We start from the raw sequence: 20,540 nt of genomic DNA, 5'->3' as shown, positions 1-20,540 counted from the left end.
CACCTCCCTGAGCTTGTGGGGCTGGCCGATGTCTGCCTCAGGCGGCAGGCTGCTATCCGCAGCGTGGGGAGCCCTGCGGGGAACCCCTGCAGGACTCCCCACGCTGCAGATGTCTGTCCGGCGCGCGGGGCGCTCTGCTTCAGGGCCCCCACCCGCCGGGAGGCAGGCTGCTATCTGCAGCGTGGGGAGCCCTGCGGGGAACCCCTGCAGGACTCCCCACACTGCGGATGTCTGTCCGGCGCGCGGGGCGCTCTGCTTCAGGGCGCCCCACCCGCCGGGAGGCAGGCTGCTATCTGCAGCGTGGGGAGCCCTGCGGGGAACCCCTGCAGGACTCCCCACGCTGCGGATGTCTGTCCGGCGGGCGGGGCGCTCTGCTCCCGAAGCGCCGGGCGCTCTGCTTTCAGGGCGCCCGACGCTCCGGGAAGCAGGCTGCTATCCGCAGCCTAGACATCCCTGTCGGACCTCCTGCAGGGCTGCCCGGGCTGCAGATGCGCTCCCGAAGCGCCGGGCGCTCTGCTTTCAGGGCGCCCGACGCTCCAGGAAGCAGGCTGCTATCCGCAGCCTAGACATCCCTGCCTGACCTCCTGCAGGGCTGCCCAGGCTGCGGATGTCTTCCTGAAGCCTGGAGAGCGAGAGGGGTCGGTGCGCACCCACCCCTCTCGCTCTCCAAGCTTCAGCGAAAGCCTGCATTCGCCCCATAGGACGCACCCAGATTTCCCCTTCTTTTTTGGAGGGGAAAAAGTGCGTCTTATGGGGCGAAAAATACGGTAGCTATGAAAAGCAGAAAAGACTGTGATGCCTTTGAGAAACTGAATCAGAAACGGACACATAGGCCTCTTTCAACAATGACTGAGGAAGTCCTCCTGATCTTAATTATCAGTTTCATTCATTCATTCATTCATTCATTCATTCATTCTCCACTGTTTTTCCTTGACAGGAGTCAAGGTACAGGATAGAACTAGCGCAATCTCTTTTCTCCTGCACCGCAAAGCCCAGGAATGTTTGCCCTTGTTCATAGCTATCTCCTGGGACACAGACTTCCCATCAACCGGCCAGTTCATGCTCCACAACCTGTTCCAGGTGGTAAGAGGGCAGCAGGTGGAGGCTGGTCAGGTATTTGGTGATTATAGTGCCTTGGAGCTTGGACACTTCATACAAACAACATGACTAACAGCAACTGATAAGCCAATTCCCCACCATGAATGTCTCTAATCTCTCTTTGTAGCCATCTTAGACAAAATACATCAGTGTATTCCACAAATTAATTTTCTTTTGTCTGTCTTGATTCAACTGCTAATTAACTTCACTGGATGATTCCCAATTCTACTATAGCAAGAGAAAAACACACTCTATTCACTTTCTCAATGCTATTAATAATTTTCTAACACCTATCATGTACAGCATGATCCTTTGCAAGTATACTTGGGAGTAAGTCTCATTTAGTCAAGTTTAGTCAAGCTGCAATCTTGTACCCATTTGCCTGGGAGCAAATTCCACTTGACTAAACAAGACTTACTCCCAAGTATACTTGCAAAGGATCATGCTGTTAACTACCTTTTTTCCTAAACTAAATAGCCCCAAACAACAAGGCATTCTCTAATAAGAAGGTGTTCCAGCCCTCCAAAAATGCTGGTTGCCCTCTTCCAACTCTATAATATCCTTTTTTAATGGAGAGAGCAAAATATCTATACTTGTTCCAAGCGTTTTCCCTCTTTCCCGAGAGCCCCCTGGAAACCTAACAGGGCAGCAAGAGCTGTTGGGGTTGTTAATGCTGTGAGCCCTTCCATCCTGTGCTCAGACTGTGTAAATAAAACTCTATATCCTAAGGACACCACAGTCTAATTTCAAGTTCATTCTAAGGAAACTGAGCCCTGGTAAAGCGTGGGAACCCCTGGAGTCCCTTGCCCCTCTGAGATTAGGGTGCACACAAAGATACCCAACAGTCTGTTTCCTTCACAGATGTGATATATTCAATAACAAAGGGTGAAATACAAAAACAGAGGAGAACAATGGGTGAAATCCAGTTGGGACAGTCTCCTAAAGCAAAAGACATTCTGCTAGTGGCTGCCTCATTCTTAATGCAGGGCAGGAACCAAATCCAATGGGAGGCAGAATATTGCACAGTGCTATCATTTTATACTTCTGCTTGCACTACCACCTGCATAATGGAAACTGTGTGTGCAACATTAACTTTCCCACATCTTGCCCTAATGTTACACTGGATCTCACCCAGAATTTGTATTCATATGTTATAAAAGCGATTTCCCTGGGAAGTGTTCTTAATCTACAGGCTGCATAAATGAATCAGGGGTTTTTTTTTTTATTTAAAACATACCTCTTTAATTATCTTCGCTCCCTTGGGATTCTTCATATTAACAGCTATGCTCTAGTAATGGAGAAAGAATGCAATATTCTTAATAAGATTATAACAAGTTCCCATTGAATTGTTTTTTTCTAAAACAAATAAAGTCAACTCTGGTGCTTGTTTAAAGTACTAAACAGTTGCATCCAACAATTAATTCCTAAAACTGACAGTGATATATGGATATATGACAGGGAATACACAGATGGAAGAAAAATGTTTCTCCATTTTTAAAATATTCAACAGCAGCAGCTGGATAACCTTCTTACCTTTTTATTTCTGTTTACACTGAGAAAGTAAACACTTTCCCTCCCAAGGAAGGGGGGTCCCCAGGATCTTGTATCATCTCCTGTTCCTGCAAATGATAATGGTCACGTGAGTGCGCTTCCAGAGGTTTCCTGCACCACAGTACAAATGCCAACTAACATTCCCCGTGTTCCTATTTCAAAACAAAAAAAAATCCTTCCAGTAGCACCTTAAAGACCAACTAAGTCAGTTCTTGGTATGAGCTTTCGTGTGCATGCACACTTCTTCAGATTCCTATTTCAAGTTCACCTTCAAATGTCTTCATCATCTGACAACCATGGTTGCCCTTTACTCTACTACTGAAAAATGGTAAAACCCAATGAGGACCTAATTTTATTTCAGCAAAACAAGTGCATTATTCCTTCTGCACTTGAATACGGATAACTCTGGGGAATGAAGACGAGCAGAAGGAAAAAGAGAAGAAACTCTGACCCTGGCAGCTTAGGCTGCTAGATTACATCTGTGGTTTTAAAAAGCTCAAAAGGTTCTGTCTACTGAACCTCTTGCGCACTGGATCCCTTCGCTCACCTTCCTTTCCTGTGGGCAAAGTGGCAACAGAGCAAGAGGCAGAAAGGATACACTTCCTCTTCCACCACCTCAGAAATTTTAAAGGTATAGGCATTATAACTTCCAGCAGGACTACTTCTCTCTGGCCACTTACTAGTGAGTAAGTCCCACTGAAGAGTGCTTTATTTCTGAATAAATATGCTGAAGAATAGGCTGCCAGCTGTAGTGCTGGTACATGTATCACTTGCATCTCATGCTAAGTGGGAGGGGGGGACAGTGGCCTGACTGCTGCTTTCTCAGGAGTAAGTCCCATAGACCTCAATGGGGTTTGAGCAGTCATGTGAAGGATTGCAATGCACGTATATGTTATGACCTGATTTGGAAACCTTTACCTGGGAAATTTGAAAACTTAGGAAGACCTGGGGGGGGGGGACTCAGTATGTGTTATCTTAGAATTAATTACCCCCTTAGCAAAGTAAATTCAACAAATTTTGCCATTCATCAAATGGCAGAATGTAGAAAGAACTGAGAACAAGGAATTCCAAGAGTGACTATATTCACACACCATGGTAAGCCACTGTTAACGGTTTGCAATGAATGTGCAAATCATTGCCCCTTTCCTTCTCCCCACTACTGAGCAGCAGCAAAACAAACCGCAATCCTTGGCTTAGTGGGTCAAATCTGGCCCTCAGGCCCTGGGACCATCAACAGTCCTCCAGAGCTCTCTATCTGACTTAAGCCCCATCTCTCGCCAGTCCTGCTTCCCACCTTCCTTGAATGCTTTTGCCTCAACAGGCAAAAATATCCTTGAGCTCTTGTCTGGAGGGAGGATGACAAGAGGTGGGTGCACGGCATTTGTTTTTTCCTAAACAAACCATGAGACATTAGGCACAAACCTTGGCTTCAGACTGTGGTTTGCTTGAAATGAAACACAAGTGCTGGTTCAAACGTAATACTAAGCCAGCTATTCCGTGATCGGCCTTCTCACTGGAGGAAGGGAACAGCAAAGCAGGAGCACTGATCCACAGCCTGATTTGCTTAACCATAGTCTACTGCTTAGCATTGTGTCAAACTGTGGCCAAGGTTGCTCTGGATTCCATAGTATCCAAGAACTGTTGGCCCTTAAATATGAAAAGCTTCCTCAACCCTTTGCTATGCCAGAAAGCTTCGTCTGCTAATTTCTGCAACTGAAGTAGGCCTTGTCGACAAAAGTCTGTACAGTTAAAGCTATGGTTCTCCCAGTAGTGATGTATGGAAGTGAGAGCTGGACCATAAAGAAGGCTGATTGCCAAAGAATTGATGCTTTTGAATTATGGTGCTGGAGGAGATTCTTGAGAGTCCCATGGACGGCAAGAAGATCAAACCCATCCGTTCTGAAGGAAATCAGCCCTGAGTGCTCACTGGAAGAACAGATCCTGAAGCTGAGGCTCCAATACTTGGGCAACCTCATGAGAAGAGAAGACTCCCTGGAAAAGAACCTGATGTTGGGAAAGATTGAGGGCACAAGGAGAAGCGGACGACAGAGGAGGAGATGGTTGGACAGTGTTCTTAAAGCTACTAACATGAGACTGACCAAACTGCGGGAGGCAGTGGAAGACAGGAGTTCCTAGTGTGGTGTGGTCCATGGGGTCACGAAGAGTCGGACACAACTAAACGACTAAACAACAACAACAGGCCTGGTTGGGTTTTGTTTCTGTTTTTTGGGTCAGTTCTCAACCCTACAAGAAAAGCCTTTGGGGGGTGCAGGAACTGCAGAATAAGTTTTCTCCTGGTTCATGGCCAATATTTAATGCTGTGATGAAAGCTCTGCAGTTCATTATGGTGGTAAACACAACACATTTATCTCCTGGACCAAGAACAGACCCAGTCTGATGCAGAAGATAGAAAATCAGAACTGATCTATATGATACAGGTCTCCTTTGTCTGTACTACTTCAGAAGGCAGGTTGCTGGTTACATATCAAGGATGAAACTCAACAGGAGGTTCTCTGATGTTGTAGCTTTCCAACGCCAGTTGGGCTCTGGTGTGGGGAACTATTTATGCATCTGTATTTTTCTTCTGAAATGGCAGAGACTCAGAGGCCCATACCATGTTTTTCCCACCTCACATCGAATACCCTATGCAAGCATGCAGATCCTTAGCTCTGTGACTAGGAGACTGGAACTGCTAACTATATAACAAATAGATATTTTGCACAAGAATTCTCCTGCAATAAGTGGAGCTACAAATGGATACACATGATATGAGGTAAGTTCTTACAGTGACCAGTTAGACATCTGGAGCTCCGATAAGCAACACATGTGCAATTAACATGCCGAAGCAGGAGGCTTCACTAAAGACAGATGTAAAACCAGGTGGTGTGTTTTCTTTTCAGAGGTCACAAGAGTGTTCCTGCAATGCTCTCTTGCCTGGGAAGCAGGACTAGGAAATAAAGCACATACAAAAGATGTCTTTCTGGTGCAATAAAGCACAAATTTAGAATGATTAGCTTGTAAGGCCTAATAACAAAAGCAACATCCTTTATCAGCGACATCATCAGTTTAGCTACATATCTCTTAACCGAACATTTGTAACTAGTTTGGGCCCTGCAGTTACTTCAGTTAGATCAATGCAGTAATGCTAATAGCAATTACCGTATTTTTCGCTCTATAAGACGCAGGTGGCGCTGTGGGTTAAAGCCTCAGCACCTAGGACTTGCCGATCGAAAGGTCGGCGGTTCGAATCCCTGCGGCGGGGTGCGCTTCCGCTGCTCGGTCCCAGCGCCTGCCAACCTAGCAGTTCGAAAGCACCTCCGGGTACAAGTAGATAAATAGGGACCGCTTACCAGCGGGAAGGTAAACGGCGTTTCCGTGTGCGGCTCTGGCTCGCCAGAGCAGCGATGTCACACTGGCCACGTGACCCGGAAGTGTCTCCGGACAGCGCTGGCCCCCGGCCTCTTGAGTGAGATGGGCGCACAACCCCAGAGTCTGTCAAGACTGGCCTGTACGGGCAGGGGTACCTTTACCTTTACCTTTAAGACGCACCAGACCACAAGACGCACCTAGTTTTTGGAGGAGGAAAACAAGAAAAAAAATATTCTGAATCTCAGAAGCCAGAACAGCAGGAGGGATTGCTGCGCAGTGAAAGCAGCAATCCCTCTTGCTGTTCTGGCTTCTGGGATAGCTGCGCAGCCTGCATTCGCTTCATAAGACACACACACATTTCCCCTTACTTTTTAGGAGGGAAAAAGTGAGTCTTATAGAGCCAAAAATACTGTAGATTCTAAATTGTGCCTCACAACACTTTGTCTTTGGCATGCAGTGTAGGTTGTGTCTCAAAGACAAAAATATAAAATTACAATGGTACCTCTGGTTGCAAACGAGATCCATTCCGGAGCCCCGTTCGCAACCTGAGCAGAACACAATCCGCGTGTGCGCGGGTCGCGATACGCCACTTCTGTGCATGCGCATGACGTCATTTTGAGCATCTGCCTTGCGCAAGCGTCGAAACCCGGAAGTAACCCGTTCCGTTACTTCCGGGTCGCCGCAGGACGCAACCTGAAAACACTCAATCTGAAGTATGCTCAAAATCAGTTTAATATTTTTTTTGTACTAGAAACACGCATGCAACTTGCTGAGTTACACTTCAGTTCTTCAGCAGCGGGGGAGCCCTCTTCAGGCATTCAAGGGATGGGGGCTGCCATCCCCTCTTCCCTTGACCTTAGTGTCTATGGCGTGAGATTTGGAGCAAGATTCAAACCTGGAGGGAGGATTCCGTTAGTTGAACCTAGATAGAAACCTCGCTTCAGGCAGGAACTTTTTGTGCGCACAGGTTCCTGAGGGTGGGGAGGATTCTAGCTGCTTTCAGTTGAATGCAGTCAGCATCCCCCTTCAGACCTTTGTGCTAAGTACAAAGAGAGAAAGGTGTGGGGCCAGCCCACAACCACGGTTGAGCCGTCATGTGTTCTTTGGAAAGCATTTGTAAACCTATATTTTATTACATTGTTTAATTCCCACCATCCTCATAGGTTTGGGATTTTCACCTTCATAACAACCCACCACCTTTCTTCTATTCGCAGTAACCCTGCGAGGTGGATTAGGCTGAGGGTTGGTAGTTGTTCCCAAGTCACATAGTTCAGCAGAAAACGGAAGCAGGGTCTCCCCAGGGTGAGTCCAACACTTCAACCACAATACCACCCTGGTACTCTTGCTTCACTTCAGACAAGATTACCACTTTAAACCTCTTTGTAGTAAAGTAATGAGATGCTATGGTAACCTGCTACTGCAACCTGCCAGTCTTAGAAGAAGCAGGGTTTCAAAATAAAATAATAATAATAATAATAATAATAATAATAATACATTATTTGTGACAAGTCTACCATCTATCTACTCTACTGTGTAGTGTCAAGTTATGAAACTAAACATATTTGCTTCATAACTGGGAACACAGAAATTGCCTTATGTCAAGTCAATGGTCCATCTAGCTCAGTATTGTCTACATTGACTGTAGACTGTTACTCTTCAGAATTTCTTGCAGGAATCTGTTCCAGTCCTACTTGGAGATGCAGGGGACTTGATCCTGGGATCTTCTACATGCAAAGTAGATGCTCTTCCAGTGAGTTACAGCACTTCCCTGCCTTTCCCCTTAATTTAGCTGATTTTAGAATGTTGGCTAATGCACCATCTTGAAGTAAAAGATATTGGCTACCATCTAAATAGTTAAGCAATACCTAAATCCATTGAAATTAAAGGTCTTAAACACACTTAGCTCTCCGTGTTGGGACTGTGGCCATTACGTGTGTAATATCGCTGTTTGTCTGAGACTCCTACAGCAATGCCAAAAAAGATTTGGCACAGGAAAGCAGGAGATTAAGTAACTATACCTGGCTTTTCCACTTTAATAACTTCAGCTCCAAGGTCTCCCAGATTCATGGTGGCAAAAGGTCCCGCAAGTACTCTGCAATGTTAAATTGTGATAATTGTTAGTCACTACGCTGCGAAGCTTTAAGAATTGTTCTGAGCTACAGACAGAAGAAACACAAACCTTGTTAGATCAAGAATTCTCACGCCATCCAGTGGCTTCACACTATCTGCACCTGCTTTATAAACAGAGAAAAGAATCATTAGAACCATCGGTTATTTATAAAGCTGCTGTTCCATTATGGAAAACTGCACCTTCCTCAACATGGTTTTGCCATTCCTGTGCACAGAACATGTGTGCTGACACCTCTGACCTTTGCATGGCTGGAATGCAGCTGACTGTACAAAATTTCCCATCCCTGGTATAAGGACAGATATGTTTAAGATTTAAGAATTACCACTGGCTGCTCTCTGCATTTATTTTCCCTTTTAAACACAACCCCAACCTGCCAACTGAGGATAACACGCATCTGATGAAGTGGACTAGATGAAGCAAGATGAGCCTTTGAGTGGATTTAACCGTTCAGGGGTCATTTACCTTTTACATTAGACGTTAGATGTTTTAGAAACTGCAAATCATCCTTTTGGCTTTTGGCTTCTTTTTAACTGAAGCTGAAACCCTCTGAAGCTGAAATAATCAATAATACAAAGGGGAACTAATGGACAAAGGAGGAACATGGGGGGTGGGGACAGATTTAACTTAATTCAAGATCATGGATTAGTAAATAAGACCAACAGATGAAAAGGAAATGGGAGTGAAAAAAAATGGGAATACAGTGGTACCTCGGGTTACAGACGCTTCAGGTTACAGACTCCCCTAACCCAGAAATAGTACCTCGGGTTAAGAACTTTGCTTCAGGATAAGAACAGAAATTGTGCAGCGATGGGGCAGCAGAAGCGGGAGGCCCCATTAGCTAAAGTGGCGCTTCAGGTTAATAATAATAATAATAATAATATTTTATTTATTTATACCCCGCCCTCCCCAGCCAAGGCCGGGCTCAGAGCGGCTTACAAGCAATAATAAAAACAAGATGAATGATTACAACTTAAAAACAAAAATAAAATACAACATTAAAATAATGGAACATTAAAATATTAAAATGTAGCCTCATCGCAGGAGGAGAAGGAAAAGAAAGAAGAAGAAAAAAGAGAGAGAGAGGGAGGGAGGGAATCAAATTGGCTCCAAGCCAAAGGCCAGGCGGAACAACTCTGTCTTACAGGCCCTGCGGAAAGAAATCAGATCCTGCAGGGCCCTGGTCTCATTAGGCAGAGCGTTCCACCAGCCCGGAGCCAGAGTTGAAAAGGCCCTGGCTCTGGTTGAAGCCAATCTAACTTCCTTAGGGCTCGGGACCACTAGGGTGTTGCTATTTATGGACCTTGAGGCTCTCCGTGGGGCATACCGGGAGAGGCGGTCCCGTAGGTACGAGGGTCCTAGGCCGTGAAGGGCTTTAAAGGTCAAAAGCAGCACCTTAAATCTGACCCTGTACTCCACCGGGAGCCAGTGCAGCTTGAAAAGCACTGGGTGAATATGCTCCCATGGCAGAGACCCCGTGAGGAGCCTCGCTGCAGCATTCTGTACCCGCTGGAGTTTCTGGGACAGCTTCAAGGGCAGCCCCGCATAGAGCGAATTACAGTAGTCAAGCCTGGAGATGACCGTCGCATGGATCACTGTGGCCAGGTCAGGGTGGGAAAAGTAAGAACAGTTTCAGGTTAAGAACAGACCTCCGGAACGAATTAAGTTCTTAACCAGAGGTACCACTGTAAAGGGACACGGGTGGCGCTGTGGGTTAAACCATAGAGCCTAGGACTTGCCAATCAGAAGGTCGGCGGTTCGAATCCCCGCGACAGGGTGAGCTCCCGTTGCTCGGTCCCTGCTCCTGCCAACCTAGCAGTTTGAAAGCACGTCAAAGTGCAAGTAGATAAATAGGTACCGCTCCGGTGGGAAGGTAAACGGCGTTTCCGTGTGCTGCTCTGGTTCACCAGAAGCGGCTTAGTCATGCTGGCCACATGACCCAGAAGCTGTACGCTGGCTTCCTTGGCCAATAAAGCGAGATGAGCGCCGCAACCCGAGTCGGTCACAACTGGACCTAATTGTCAGGAGTCCCTTTACCTTTACCTTTACCACTGTAAAAGAATCAGGTGCGCATTAAAGAAATAGAGAAGCAGCAGATCCTACTGACTATGGGTCTGCAGTCACTACTTTCCCGTTGAGACCCTTTCCGGCACTGCTTCTGTGGTAGATGCAGACAGAAATGTGGAGGGTCTATAAGGCCAATGACAAAGGATGTGTTTTACTTGCATAAAGTTCAGTCTCTGGCCCCTGCAGTTGGAAGGACTAACTACAATTGTACCTTGGTTTACGAACTTAATCCGTTCTGGAAGTCTGTACTTAAACCAAAGCGTTCTTAAACCAAGGTGTGCTTTCCCAAAGCAGCGGGGGTCTCCATTTACAAATGGAACACACTCAACAGGAAGCGAAACATGTTCTAATTCCAAGGCAAAGTTCACAAACCAAAACACCTGCTTCCAGGTTTGAGGCGTGCTTAATCCAAGTTGTTCATAAACTAAGTTGTTCTTAATCCAAGGTACCACTGTATATCGGTGGGTCAAGAGTCCACAAGGATCAAGCCAATGAATAACATACTTGGAATCTACCCTTAAACTAGGGACAGTGAGCCTGTGGCCATTTAGATGTTACAGGACTACAAGCGCCATCATCCTTGACGCTGGGCCATCTTAGATGGGGCTGCTGAGAGCTAAAGTCAAACAACATTGGGCAACATTGGGAGGGGGGCAGATTAACCATCCCTGCCTTAAACCTTTAATGAATTCTCTGTCTGAGGGGTGGGCAAAGTGTTCTGAACGTCTGCATTATAAGAGATCTGCATCATAATTCTCTGCTAAGTTTGTGGCTTTGCCACAAACATTATTCAATGCAATTTGTAGAGATAGCCCAGAAATGTCTGGCTGGAAGTAAACCCATGTGAAGTCAGTGGGACTTCTTAGTAAGACTGGGATCTTACTAAGCTCAGCAGTAATTTACCTATGAGAAAACAATAATGGGTGAAGTCTTTTTTTGTTTTGTTCCTACAGGCTTTTGGAAATTGACAGCTTTTAACAAAAGGGCTGGTGCATTGCTGCTTTTACTGTAATTTTTTTATATGGTTTTAATATACAGTGGTGCCTCGCAAGACGAAAATAATTCGTTCCGCGAGTCTTTTCGTCTTGCAATGTTTTTCATCTTGCGAAGCACGGTCCGTCGCAACTGCGCCTCTTCAAGAGGCTTTAGGAAAAAAGCGAACAAACTCGCAAGACGTTTTCATCTTGCGAAGCAAGCCCATAAGGAAATTTGTCTTGCGAAGCGACGCAAAAACCGAAAAACCCTTTCGTCTTGCGTGTTTTTCATCTTGCGAGGCATTCGTCTTGCAGGGCACCACTGTATTTTCTAAATGTATAGGGTTTTACTTCTATCAGTGCTTAGTTGCTTCTTAAATATTGCTTTTTTCTGTTCTAAATCATTATTATTTTTTATATGCAAGCCGTCTTGAGTCCCTTAATCAAAGAACTCTAGACTTGTAAGGGGCCACCACGGTCATCTAGTCCAACCGCCTGCATTGCAGGAATCTTTTTCCCAATGTGGACCTCGAACCCATGACCTTGAGATTATGAGTCTCGTGCTCTACCAACTGAGCTATCCCAGACTCAATATATCTAACATGTAAGGGCACAGAATGGGCTGCTTTCTAAGAAAGCCGTGACTGTGGCTGCAATCCTGTGCCCACTTACCCGCGTGTAATCCTCAACGAGTTCAACAGGGTTTCGAACTGGATGGGGGAGCTGCGTGCCGAGATTCCCGCAATTCAGGGGGTTGGACTAGATGACCCTCGGGGTCCCTTCAAACTTTACCAGGCTGTGATTCTGCGATACTTCTGAGTAGACCTGGCCTCGCCTGTGTTTTTGTGCGCTACTCTCCTCAGTGAACTGCGTGAGCACCATAGCTGTCACCTTTTCCCTTTTCTTGTGAGGAATCCTATTCGGAATACAGTGGTACCTCGGGTTAAGTACTTAATTCGTTCCAGAGGTCCATTCTTAACCTGAAACTGTTCTTAACCTGAAGCACCACTTTAGCTAATGGGGCCTCCTGCTGCTGCTGCGCCACCGCTGCACAATTTCTGTTCTTGTCCTGAAGCAAAGTTCTTAACCTGAAGCACTATTTCTGCGTTAGCGGAGCCTGTAACCTGAAGCGTCTGTAACCCAAGGTATGACTGTAAGGGAATTTCCCTTTAAAAAAGGGAAACGTTGGCAGCTATGGTGAGCACACTCTTCCTCGGCTTGGACTGCGAGGGGGGGGGGCAGCTGCTTCCCTCAAACTTTGAATCTCCCGGCCCCCCCCCCTTTTCTCTTGCGGGCGCGCGCCGGGCGCGCTCCCGACCCCCGCAGCCTCCCCCCCCCCCGCCCGCCGCGGCTCCGCTGCATTTGAGACGCGTAAAAGCGGCTACCTGGAGGGAGGAGGCAGCTTCCCCGGGAGGGGAGCCTGGCGGGCTGCGGGGGGCGCAGCAGCGGCGCCACGAGGGGCGGCAGGCGCCGGCTCCCCCGGCCCAGAGCAGCGCCCAGCATCCCTGCGGAAGCAAGCCGGGCCAGGGCAAGGCTGCGAGGCCACCAGCTGCACCAGCAGCGCCCACTTGGGCAGAACTTCTGGACTCTGGCCCCAAGTTGCCCGCCGCGTGCGCCTCCCGCGCAGCCGCCCTGCGCGCTCCAGGCTCGGGAGGGAGAGGCGGAGGACGCAGGCGCAAAGGGAGCCCCCCCCCCCCGGCCATTTTATATCTGCGCTCCTTGCCCCCATCGTCGTTGTTATGCGTTTATTTATACCCCGCCTCCCCCCCCCCCCAAGACGGCTTACAGATAACACAGAAGAACAGCTTAGCGACACGGGGAGGGAGAGCGGGGAATCAAACATTAAGACAGCAGTTGAACATTGATGGAATTAAAACTATACATCTGTGTCTAGATACAATAGAGATACAATATAGCATGCACACACAAATCTAATACTAGATCGGTATCTATTTATAGACATACACTGCTTTTTTTCTAAAAAAATGTTTAGGGGTACTCTCATTTTGACTTAATAAAATCACCGTTTTATAGTTCAAACTGGGAAAAATAAATACAATGGACACAAGTACAAATATTCACAAAATGTTTAGGGGTATGTGTACCCCTGCGTCCCCCCCCCCCCAGAAAAAAAGCACTGGATACACACACACACCTTAAAATATGTATCTACAGACCCTCCAAGTGTCCCTGTTCTGGATTTACAGAAGACAGGATTTACTGATTTAATCCCTTATTTTCCTTGGATAAATGTTGAACGATATAATATCTATATAGATATCCACATATATCTATAGATCTATTTATACACATCTATCTGTATACAGATACATACACACACACAACTCTATTGAAACATTATGGGCCTAGAAACAAGAACATTAGTAGCGGGCAAGAAAGAAAAGACATTTAATCCTTGCTAAGGGCCACCCCCCCTTCAACGGTCTCATCTGCTTAGGAGTAGGAGAGGGGTAGGATTGTGCTGTTAAATGACACAGAAGCACAACATCCTGCATCCTAAACCTACCTCTCCCTGGTGCTCCTTTGCTCTTTGGATCTTTATGCCCAGTAGCCAGCCAACATATATTTATAAAGTTGGCGTCAACTAGTTTGCTTTTTTTATTTTTTAACCTAGGACAGAGGCTTTGTGCCTTTCAACATATGCCTGATGGCCCTCTATGTATCCTATTCGCTCTACATGCTAGGGAAATATCCACCTGTTTCCCTTCCAGATTGTGACAACTCTGTGTTGTTTTTGGGATGCAAGAGCTTCTGGGTGCAAGGCATCCATAATTTTAAGATAATGTAAGTGTTAGAACTTAATCAAGGTTTGGGGAGCTTCACCTCAGCGCTATGTCCTCCTCTTTTTCACCTCAGTCTAGCGGGTAAGGGCAACTCTCCTGAGTCCAATGGCATTTACTTCTTAAAATATCCAAACAAGTACAAACAAATCTGAGGCTGCCATCCTTTGCATGCTCAGTTGGGAGCTAAATGGAGTTAACAAGAACAACAACAACCCTTTAGGCTGAAGTTATACCCTGTGAGTGTGAGCTGAATTGGCCACATAAAAGATTTCCATGTTTGTTTTCTGTGCCATGTGGATGACTCCGTGCACGGTCAAATGCCCCACAAAACCAGCCGAGCAAATAACCTCTGTGCAGGGCCCGATTTAGGTTTGTTGAGGCCCTAAACTACTGAAGGTAATGGGGCCCTTTATATGTCCAGCTGTCCTTTGTCCACAACAAATTGTTGCTTTTTTGTGTTTAATATATGCTATATTGTAATTTATGGACCCAATAGGTATCTAAAGCCATTTGCACATGCAGAATGTAGGCACCCTATATATAAAAATGAGCAAACCGGTGATATTTTAGGGAGCAGGCTAGCAGGCCAGGCCCATTACTTATCAGGCTTCCACAACCTTGGCCTGCCAGATGTTTTGGGACTACAACTCCCACTAGCTAGCAGAACCAGTGGTCAGGGAAGATGGGAATTGTAGTCCCAAAACATGTGGAGGGCTGAGGTTGAGGAAGCTTGACTTACATCATAGGAGCCTACACAACACAAAACTGTTGTGTGGGTTTTATTTTATTTGTTTTTTATCTTCTATTTTGGAAATGTACATCCATTTTTTCCCCTTTAATTTTTTTTGGGTGGCCCAAAAGAGTGGGGCCCTAAGCTTATACGTAAACCAGGCTTATACGTAAACCTCTGTACATAGCTAAGCCGCATGCTTGCAAATGGGGCCAGATGCGGGAGCCGGAACCATGTTTCTCGCGGAACGTTGGGCACTGGGCGCGGTTGCGGGCGGGGCTGGCGGCGGCGGACCTTCCTGCGGGCGCTTGGCAGGAGCCCCGCCCCCCGGAAGGTCTCCCGCGGGTCGTCGTCCGCCGCCGGCTGCCGCCATGTACCGGCCGGGCTTCCGGCCCCCCACGCCCCCTTGCTCCGGCTTCCGCAGCCCCCACCCGGACAGAGGAGGAGGAGGCGGCGGCGGCCCCCCCTTCGCGGGCTCCCCTCAGGGCTACGGGAGCCCCCGGCACACGCCCCCCTACGGGCACCGCGCGTGGCCCTACGACTTCGGGGGGCCCTCGCCGCGCAGGCCCCGCAGCGCCAGCCCCTACGGCGGGGGCGGCAGGTCCCCCGGGGGAGGAGGAGGAGCCTTCCAGCAGCAGCAGCAGCCGCCTTTCAAGCAGCCGCACTCCGGGGGCTTCCGGAGATTCAGCCAGGTAGGGAAGCAGCCGGGTCCCATCCCATGGCTGCGGGGGGGGGGGTGGACTGGATGACCCTTAGGTACCCTTTCCAACTCTGCCATTGGAAGAATAGAAGTGTGGAAAGGGGTCCCGATTTACGTATAAGCTAAATAAGCGATATAGGGCCCCACTCTCTTGCCCCCCCCTTCACTATTAATATACTTCTTCCTAATTGTATTTCAGTTCAACAATTGCTTTGATAAAACACATACTTTGTTATGCGCAGATGGCTTTAGATACCTATTTGTTGTTGTTTAGTCATGTCCACCTCTTCGTGACCCCCTGGACCACAGCACGCCAGGCACTCCTGTCTTCCACTGCTTCCCGCAGTTTGGTCAGACTCATGTTTGTAGCTTTGAACACACTATCCAACCATCTCGTCCTCTGGCGTCCCCTTCTTCTTGTGCCCTCCAACTTTCCCAGCATCAGGGTCTTCTCCAGGGAGTCTTCCCTTCTCATGAGGTGGCCAAAGTACTGGAGCCTCAGCTTCAGGATCTGTCCTTCCAGTGAGCACTCAGGGCTGATTTCCTTAAGAATGGATGGGTTTGATCTTTTTGCAGTCCATGGGACTCTCAAGAGTCTCCTCCAGCACCATAATTCAAAAGCATCAATAGATACCTATTAGATCCATACATTTGGACCTGAAACAGTGGACTCTCCAGTTTTGTACCACCCTGGTTTCGGAACTTTCAGGTTACGAACCCAGAAAACGTTCGCAGAAGCGGCGCCTCTAGTTACATTTTTTGGGGGTGTGCACAGACCCCCGAAACAAATTCAATTCGTATCCGGAGGGTCCACTGTATATTCAACACAAAAAGCAGCAACAATTTGTTGTTGACAAAGGACAGCTGGAGATATAAGGGGCCCCATTACCTTCAGTAGCTTAGAGCCTCATCAAACCTGAATCTGGCCCTGCCAAGGTCATCTAGTGCAACCCCCTGCCATGTAGGAAAATCTCAGCTGAAGCATCCATGACCAATGGCACTCACCCAACCTCTTCCTAAATACCTCCAAGGAAGGAAAATCCGCCACCTACCGAGGGAGACTGGTTTTGCAAATTGGTGACAAATCATCTGCAGCCTAGTCACTAGACTGAATGCAGTACAATATCTGGCAAGCTGGTCAATTCCAAAGTTTTGCATTGTTTTCTAAATGCAAGTAAAATAAATGTGTTGAATTTGATCCCTCTCTTGGTGGCTATCGCGTGGCCCTCCAGATGTGGGGGGCAGCTCCTATCATTCCTGGGAGTTTGAGTTCCAACCACACTCCTGTGCTGAGACATCAGAAAGTTTTCTGATACAAACAGAAAATTTTCCAGTTAAATATTTTCTGAAAAATACGTGTTACTGGCCATTGAAGGCCCAGGTTACCACAAAAGTCTTGGAGGCAAGTGTTGGCTCTTTACACCAATTAGCAAAGAGCCAAGTAAGAAAAATCATTTTATTAGACCAACTGATAAATGCAAGTTCTAAATTTTAAGAAATACTAAACAGCTTTGAAATCAAACCTAACCAGTGGTGCTTAGTAATATATTAACAAAACAAAATGAACTCATAAGCAGGAGCTGCAATAACTGGATTAAAACGTGCTTGTTTTCCAAACCAGCCAAATTAAGACACTGTTAATTTAGCAAGACTGGGAAGAAAATTGATGAACTGGTGAAAGTTTGTTGTTTGAAAATTAAGTGCTCCTAGTTTAAAATGGGAAATGTAGCTTCTGAGACTAAACAGCTATATTCCACTGATTTATATAGAACATAATCCACTCCCTGTATGTGTGGTTCATAGAATCTAAAATGGATACTTACATTGTGAGCTTTCTACCTAGAATGTATCTAACTTGTATTGCATAATACAGTCGTACCTTGGAAGTCAAATGGAATCAATTCCAGAAGTCCGTTTGACTTCCAAAACATTCGGAAACCAAAGCATGGCTTCTGATTGGCTGCAGGAAGCTCCTGCCCCTGAGAGAGCATATGCGTGGGTCTTTCCAAACCTGAATTATACAAATGTTGCATTCAAAGCCCAGTTGGCTGCTTGCTATCATTCCCATAAATTGTATCCAACAGGCTGCTTACAAGGCTTACACCACACACAGGGATTTATCAGCCTTCCCTCCCGCTGCAGCCTCTTGTGCCTCCATTGGAATCAGGGTACCCTTGAAGCAGTAAGAGATTGTCACAAGCTGCACCTGGAAATGGAAATCTGAGAAATGCCACGACACTGAAAGCCTTGAGTACCAGCCAATTTGTTTTGAACATTAAAAGATGCAGCTGTTTATAACCTTCTGTACTTGCTTTAATACAGACCTACTATTTGCACCTTCTGTAGTCACAGAATTTACACTATATTATGTTCTAAGACAAACAAAATACAAATTACCAAAGCACTTTAAAACTCCTGTTTACATGGACAGCTAGTGATTAATCTATACAAAATAAACTTGTTTTAAAAGGAAAACAATAACTTATAGCATTTAGCAGGTCTTGAACACCTTCTGAAAGCTCAGCATCTAATTAGACTGTTTACTCCTTTTCCTCATGGCTTTTCTCTCAAAGGGATCACCCAGGACATCTACCCCATTGGGAACACCACACGGTAGAGAGAAAAGAGTGTCTAATGATGATGTGGAAAACTATTACAAACCTTCAATGCTTGAAGACCCCTGGGCTGGCCTAGAGCCCATATCCGTTACGGATGTTAACCAGCAATACAGCAGTGATCAAACCACATACACTGGCAAAAAGGGGAGGTATTTCAGTTAACATTTATGCAAGTGAAAAAACAACTGTGAGAAAACTGGGGCAACCTTCATACGTAAGATGGCAAGTAATAAAGAACTTAGAAAATGCTTTTATTTGAACTGACCATATGGAAGTGGGACATCCGCCTATGGAAAGCAAAGTATTCTTAAGTCACCAGCAAATCAGTCTGTGTCAGTTTCTTATATTCATCTCTTCCATGCCATATTATACAATATTAACCCGAGAAAGTGGTATATTTTAGGTTTGAACATTTTTAGAACAAGGTTTTAAAATAAATGTTTTGTAAAACTCACAAATGCTTACTGCCTTTTGTCAAGTCATACTAGAGGTAATGCTACTGAAATTTCTTGCAGCCTGTAAATACGTGCAGGTTACAGAAGCTATTACACAATATCTGCTAAAATTGTTTAACATTAGAATTGCCAATCTTGCAACCTCTTCTGTTCAGAAAGTCATCTATACCTATATATTTTTGTATTTGAAAAATTCTATTTGGGAACAAAATTTTACTAATTTGTAGCAAAAGACCACCTTATAAAAATCCATGTTGAACCTGCATACAAAAATTACCTTATTTAAATAAGCCACTAAGTAGAACTGGGGAAACCTAGGGGAAAGTAGGTTTTGTGCACCTGATAAATACACTGCTTCTGTCTGTTTTTCAAATGTCACCTTTTGTTAGGACTTTTATTTAGGAGTACAAGATGACTGGGCTTTGCTAGTTTGGTTTTTGCTCTACATTTCAAAAGCAGATTAATAGAGAATGAAATAAGTTAGTCCAAAATCTTTAACTAACTTGAGTCTGATTATTTTTTGAAACCTCACAACAATACATTTTGTGCTACTTGGCTTTGTAGACACTTGAGTAACTGGACTTGCTTCAGTTAAAAAAAATGCAGCTTTTCATGACTTTATTTCTGTAGCCTTCATGGTGGATTTATTCACCAGCTGTGCTTATAACTTCTGGACTACTTATTTTATATTACTGCTGCTACACCAGCAGGAATGGAAAGTATAAACATTCACATTTTTCCTAATTTAAATCTAATGGAGGAATTAAATATTTTAATAAGGAAATCTAGCAATGAGTTGGTTATGCACATAATTTAGAGGTGCATTCAGACAACACTTTTTTTTTTTTAGCTCACCCCCAAATAGATTTAGTTCTAAAAAAGGATTTAGAGGTTTGCATACAGAGCTGTTGGATAATGTCCAATGCCTATGATGCAGCTTTCTCTGTGTAGCAGGCTAAATTGTGAACTTCAAAAGCTACAGAGGGTATGTATGTAAAAGTGTATCAGCACAGTTTAATGTTTGGTACTTTTTAGAAATCAAATAACCAACTGTTTTGGATTTTTATAATACAAAATGTTCCCAAAGGGTATGGATTTGATTTGATTTTGATTTTTTAAATAAAGATGCTGTTGAAATCGAAGCATCAGTTCTACATTGTTTGGGGACAAGTCTTTTCACAATAAAAACATCTCATTTCCCCGTATGATTACTCATGAGTCACTTGCATTTGCTAGTCATTGAAACCAGATTAGCCTTCTGAAATCTGAGTTAGCAATTAGCAGTGCCAAGAACATGCATTAACAAACAACATATAATCTTAAGCTACTAAAGCTTGTGTTTATATGCAATATAAGGCTGTGGAAATTGCTGACAAGCAGCTCATCACATGGGAGCTGTAACATTTGAACAGCTGCCATCTATGTTACTGGTGGATTTTAAGTGTTCCAATGAACCTGCAGCCCCCTTCTACTTGTTTAGCCAATTCATGTGAGTAATCTCTCTTTTTAAGCCAAATTATTCTTAAATAAACTGAATTTAATACAACTGTATCATTTGAGAGCCAATAAAAAATGGTTTACAATTGAGGTTAATGCAAGGTAACTTGATTTACAGGAAATAACTAAGGCAAATAGTAGGTGCTATATGGCAGTGTGGTTAGCAGCTACCACACTATTGAATAAGGTATGCCTTGAACACTGTTGGGTTATTAAACTAACCCATTTTCAATGTCTCATAGAAATGTCCAACCTCCTGCAATGCAGAAATCTCAATTAGATCACACATGGCAGATGGCCATCCAACCTCTGCTTAAAATCCTCCAAGGAAAGAGAATCCACTAGCTACAATTCCACAAGAAGAGAATTAGGATGGAAAGGCTAAGGTAAACTGAGGGTGTATGGAGGCTAAATTATAAGCAAGTGCATTATGAAGATGTTCAACATGTTTACTGTTTACGTCAAGGGTTGTAAACAACCCGTGTTTTTTGCCCAGAGGCTTGCATTTGATTTTGACCAGCCCTCGAGGGACTGCATGCCAACAACTGC

General features: G+C 45.3%; 2 protein-coding genes across 10 annotated transcripts in view; one reads left to right on the top strand and one right to left on the bottom strand.

Annotated features, from left to right (window-relative positions):
- SUGCT (succinyl-CoA:glutarate-CoA transferase) overlaps positions 1–20,540 on the bottom strand; it is a 312,430-nt gene that overhangs the window by 283,246 nt on the left and 8,644 nt on the right. For 4 of the 9 annotated variants that reach the window (XR_014557045.1, XM_083706372.1, XM_083706371.1 and 1 more), the window contains exons 1-5: positions 12,573–12,815; positions 8,198–8,252; positions 8,037–8,110; positions 2,632–2,717; positions 2,336–2,386 (exon numbers count right to left, since the gene is read on the bottom strand). Coding sequence is in view for 8 of the 9 variants with exons in the window: in XM_083706372.1 (XP_083562498.1) it covers positions 2,336–2,386; positions 2,632–2,717; positions 8,037–8,110; positions 8,198–8,252; positions 12,573–12,690 (384 nt within the window). In the remaining variant the exon portion in view is untranslated. Of the gene's footprint in view, positions 1–2,335; positions 2,387–2,631; positions 2,718–8,036; positions 8,111–8,197; positions 8,253–12,572; positions 12,831–16,310; positions 17,989–20,540 lie in introns of those variants that run through there. The other 5 variants (XM_083706374.1, XM_083706367.1, XM_083706368.1 and 2 more) reach the window with 5 other exon arrangements.
- Positions 15,047–19,636, top strand: MPLKIP (M-phase specific PLK1 interacting protein). Its single transcript, XM_083706430.1, has 2 exons — positions 15,047–15,413; positions 17,995–19,636. Exons 1-2 carry the CDS (start codon positions 15,093–15,095, stop codon positions 18,199–18,201), a joined length of 528 nt encoding a protein of 175 aa, XP_083562556.1. The 5' UTR covers positions 15,047–15,092; the 3' UTR covers positions 18,202–19,636.

This window comes from Podarcis gaigeae (assembly GCF_964106915.1).
Source record: "Podarcis gaigeae genome assembly, chromosome: 12".
NCBI classification, from domain to species: Eukaryota; Metazoa; Chordata; class Lepidosauria; order Squamata; family Lacertidae; genus Podarcis; species Podarcis gaigeae.
This window is presented reverse-complemented; position numbering and strand designations above follow the sequence as displayed.